The sequence below is a fragment of the Trachemys scripta genome, chromosome 2 (genome assembly GCF_013100865.1).
Source record: "Trachemys scripta elegans isolate TJP31775 chromosome 2, CAS_Tse_1.0, whole genome shotgun sequence".
Taxonomy (NCBI): Eukaryota; Metazoa; Chordata; order Testudines; family Emydidae; genus Trachemys; species Trachemys scripta.
Window position 1 is genome coordinate 173,310,419 of NC_048299.1, and position 5,056 is coordinate 173,315,474.

The 5,056-nt window shown below is 42.1% G+C and overlaps 1 protein-coding gene across 2 annotated transcripts in view; it reads right to left on the minus strand.

The window, feature by feature from the left end:
* Nucleotides 1-236: 236 nt before the first annotated feature.
* Nucleotides 237-5,056, minus strand: part of GFOD1 (glucose-fructose oxidoreductase domain containing 1) — a 108,509-nt gene continuing 103,689 nt past the window's right edge. For both annotated transcript variants that reach the window (XM_034762331.1, XM_034762332.1), the window contains one exon: nt 237-3,276. In XM_034762331.1, coding sequence (XP_034618222.1) covers nt 2,357-3,276 — 920 coding nt within the window. In that variant the 3' untranslated portion in view covers nt 237-2,356. The remainder of the gene's footprint in view (nt 3,277-5,056) is intronic.

The following is a 5,056-nucleotide window of genomic DNA, read 5'->3' on the forward strand; positions in this document are numbered from 1 at the left end:
TTGGACAGTTTGGGATGGTGTTTTTTGTTCTGCTTTTTTTAATCAGACTTGGTTTATCATACCTAGCTCCCTGCCATTGATTTTTCTGTCCCTTAGTCATCCACTTTATCCTACATCCATGACTCTACCTTTGTTCTCAGTAAGGAGATTACACCACACTGCATTAAAAAAAAAAAAAAAAAATCAATATATGTCTCTTGACCCTCTCTGATTAACATCATTCTTTTGCTAGAGCAGGTTTATTTAAATAAAGGAATAGTGTTGTATGCAACGACGATTGTAATCTTGGCTATTTCCTATTTGCTTAATTACTTCATTGACAATTATTTTCCAAGGAATAATTTTAAACAACTGGAAAAAAAATAGAAACTTGAGACCCTGGCAGGAGAAGCCCTGCATCCTTGCCCAAGGCCCTAGCAGAAGCAGTAAACAACAGATACAATTGCTAGAGCTGGTCAAACAGTAATCATCCAATAGACTGATTCATTTCACAATATTATTTAAACAAACTGTATGACCTTTTTCCTCCATTATTCACGCTATTTATAGATCTCAGTAAAAAAGTCATGAAAGTTCACAAATATCTAGGATTTTACATATTTTTTCTAATAAAATTTGTACTTAGCATTGCTCTCCCAGTTCAGTAAATGCAGCACTAAAGCCTAGACCATAGCAGTCAAGAGACCAAGGTAATAAGGTAAGGGTCAGTAGCAGGATTCCTAAGGGAGCTCTAAGCACCCCTACAGATGACACAGCTGTAAACATTTTTTTTTTATGTAAAGAATCATAATTTTTGTAATCTAAACAATTAATTAGTATACTGACCTGGTGTCCCTGAGAAAAAGGTTCAAAATTTCTCTCCCAATCCTTAGAGCAAACATAAATCTTCTAAGAGGTTCCCCTCCGCCCCCCACAATCAGATTAACCAAAACAAGTCGTTTTGCTACAGTTTAAGACAAATGTAATTTTGCTTTGTATTCTTTTGGGGATTACATTTTGTTGTGTTATTTTCCATAGCTGCAGCCCCGATGCTGCAAACTCGTGAACACGTGAGTAGCTTAATGCACAAGAGGAGTCCCACAGAGCTCACCAGGACAATTCACAAGCATCCGCATAAAATGTTTGCAAGAGCAGGGCCTAAGACATTAAAGACAAAGAGGATAAGTAAACCAGAGACCATTTGTCAGTTCCTGCATTGATGACAAAGGGAACAGTCAGCACAGTACCTGTGGCTGCTGACTTTAGGCAGGTAAGGAGGTTTTTGCTTTTTTCCCTGCAAATCTTTAAGAATTTTTCTCATTCTTTGTGGTTTATCATTCAGACCTTCCATTTTCAGGAGCTGAAAGCTTCTGGGCTGAGCAACGTGGAACTTGGTGGCTGGTGCAGATTTTTTCGTTTAGGTTGAGGTTCACATACATTTAAAAACACAAAAACGCAAAACATAGCTTTCGGGTAGAAGCCCACTTAGTTTTGTATATTCTTTGCCATAATTCGAGCCCGGTTCACTCAGAACTCAATCCCAGGCTCACAGGAAAGTGTGTAAACCTAGCCCAAGTTTTGGCTGTGTAACAAACCCCAAATCAGAGAGTGTCACATGGCCTGGATTTTGCTGATGAACGTTTTGCACAAGCCTTCTTTATGAGCACATCTGTACAGCTAACATTGAAACTTAACATGAGCTTGTAGAATGCTTTCCCCATCCCCCACAGTTATATGAGCTGCTGTTGGAGACGGACTTGTTTACAAAAGCCACAGTGTTCCCTACTTAATTGTGTTAAAAAAAATAAAATTAAAAAAAAACCCCTCAGAATAAACTATGAAAATTGAGCTGCCAAGTTTGTCCAGGTCACATGACACTTGGTCACACCAAGTCTTCTTATTCTAAGAACTCGTTAGTAATGTAGTAGTACAGTGTGGTGTTGTCAGCTGGCATGGTAGGAACTCTTCACGTCAGATGCCACAGGAGACTCTCTGACATGACAGAGCCTTCACAGCCCTCTGGCAGGACAGGTAAGTCAAAAAGGACCTTCCTGAACTTTCACAGTAAACACAACTGGATCAGCTAAGCACTTCCATGCAGGAGACTGATTCCATGATATCTCGCTATCCAGACAGTTAATACTGCTGCTAAACAGTTAACACAAGTTATTTAGGTCAGCCCTTAAACAATTCTCATTTCCAGCTGTCTAGCTTAGGCATTTCTAATGCTCCCATCACCGTAGTATAGAGGCACCAACTAGTTTAGTTGGTTTAAACACCAAATTTGTCAAACTTTTATATGTCCAAATCCTTATGCTGTCTGAATTATTCTTTAAGAGCTGTGTTGTTTCAATTCCTTTCTAAGAGCTGAGTGAAGCTAGCAGTACAGAGACATTCTGCTCCTACGCATGGCTTCACTGATCAGGTATGCAGGGCTCAGCTCAGGCTCTTCTGTCATGATTGCAATGTTCTGCCATTCCCCTAGTTGATTTGACTTTTTAATGGTGTCCACTACGCACAAGGCATACAGGCAGTCATCGAAAGTCGCAGCCATGGTGAGGGGCCTCCCATCCCAGGTTCTCCTGTCATCCTGGTCCTCAAACGCTTGCCGGATGGCCTGTACCATCTTAATAGTGCCCTGAAGGTATGGGGATGGGATATCACTGAATGCTTTCTCAGGCAGTAAGGAGTTGCTGACTGGCATAGAGTCCTTTAGAAGGAGCTCTCTTTGAGGAGAGCTGTTGCTCTGCCCATACAGATCAGTGCCTATTACAATCAGTCGACCAGTTGAACCTACCATAATAATATCCTGTTTGAATTCCCCAGGGACATTGAAGTTAAGGGTCACAGTGCAGCACACCCCTCCTTCCAGAACCATTTGAAACGTGCAAAAGTCATCACTGGTGATCTGACGTATTCCCTTGATGTGGTCTGTCTGTTTCACAAAGGTCTTGAGCAGCCCATGCACTTTCACAGCCTTCTGGCTGGTGAGGAAGGTCAAGAGGTCGATGATATAGGTACCGACCGAGTGCAAACCCCCGCCCCCCATCAGGTCATCACAGCTCCAGTTGTACTTCTTGCCCAGCAGACTTCCGCTGTGCACCTGCACCTCGCACACCAGCAGCTCCCCCACATAGCCCTCCTGAATCAGCTGCTTCATTTTCACAAAGGCAGGCAGGAAGCGGAGAACGTTCCCCATGATGCTCATGAGCTTGGGGTAATAATGGGCCGCAGACATCATCCTGAAGGCATCCAGGGGAGTTGCTGTTCGGTCACAGATAACATTTTTTCCAATGCCTGCAAAACAGTAAAAAAAAAAAAAAAAAAAAACCAGAGTGAGCGAGCTCAGGACATTTTAATGGGCAAATATTGATCAAGACCAACAAGAGACATATTGGAAAGAAGACAACATTTTGTGAACCAGTGGTACCATATGCACAAAAATCCCGCAGTGTATTCATAAGATGTGTCAACTGACTGAGTACTGCAATGAAAACGAACCCCTTCCTGTTTTCAAAATTCATTCATCAAAAAAAGTGGGTACGAAAGTGAGAAGTTAATCCTAGCCTTCCCTCATTCTTACTTGCAGAAGCGCATGGTAGAGGAGATCTTATGCCCATAGTAGCCCACACTAGGACACTGAAAATCCTGGGATTTTCTTCTGAGGGGACTCATTTCTCCATACCTACCCTTTCTGTTTGATGGATTTTGTAGGGGAGGGAAGTGTATTGGATTGATTATTTTGGGTGGGGGAGCGGGAAATAGTATTTTACCCAAAAGAACATCACGTATCATTCTGGCTGAGGTGCAAAATATTTGAGGGAGCCCCTTGTCAAGATGTTAGTAACATATCTAGGATGTCAAAGAAGACCTGTGATGTCTCAAAAGAGGTCAAACATGTAAACATATAGCTGGGACGATCTGTCCTCCAACATTTCCCATATGTGCACATTGTTATATTGAACCTTTTATGAGGATTCTGTTTTAACAAGCTATCTGCATGTACTGAATGCAATTCGGGTTTTGATATCTAATAGTTGTTTTATTACTGACTTCTTCTTGATGGCTTCTTTCTTCCTGTACATATACAAATGCAGTGCTGGCAAGGTAAAGTTACAGGAATAGACCTGCAATAACTGCTAGCATGCAGAAAGCAATTCAAAATGACAGCAAGGTAAATCACTTTGTACCATTCCAATTTGAGCATTAGTTACAAGTAACACCTGTTCCCAGATAAAAAAAAGACTCAAATTGTTGTATATATTATGGCTGTACCTGGGCTTTTCACATGTAAAGGAGGGTGAAAAGAACAGACAGTTCTTGAAGTCTTAATTCCATTTATAATAGCACAGATGGATTTTTATGTCCAATGAGCAATGGCAGAACTCCTATCACCTATCCGGCCCTGAATTATGTCCTGCCTTCTTCTAAACAAAAGCCTGAGAGGAGGAAGGAAGTTCTTGTGGAGAAGGACTCAGGAGATGCATATTCAGTTCTTGTCTCAGACTAAATGTGTGATCTCAGGAAACCCATTTAATCTCTGTGTGACTCAGTCCCTTGTCTCTAAAACTAAATATAGTACTTCCCTCCTTCATAGGGGTGTTTTGAGGATATGTTCATAAATGTTTATCAGGTGCTCAGATGGGAGGTCATAAGGACAGACAACCCCTTGGGGTCAGACTGGGACCACTCACATAAGTAACTAACTGCTCGCACATGGGGAGGAAAAAGGGTCACAATCTGGCCTTGACAATCAATTCATATACACTTCCTATTTAGTCTTTGTCTGCTACATATGGGACCAATCAGAATTGGAGCTAGGGCTGTCACCACCGAAGAGGTAGTCAAAACTGGTAAATCATCTCCACAGGACTGAATGAACTGGATTAAACTGGACTGAATGAACTGTGTCCCCCCCAGCCCCTTTTATATGGTCACTGACAAATAGGCCTTATTCACACTGGTGACAGCATGTAACTTACATAGGGTTACCATATTTCAGCAAGCAAAAAAGAGGACGGGAGGAGCCCCGCCCTAGCCCCGCCCCTGCCCCTCCCACTTCCCGCCCCCCCAGAAC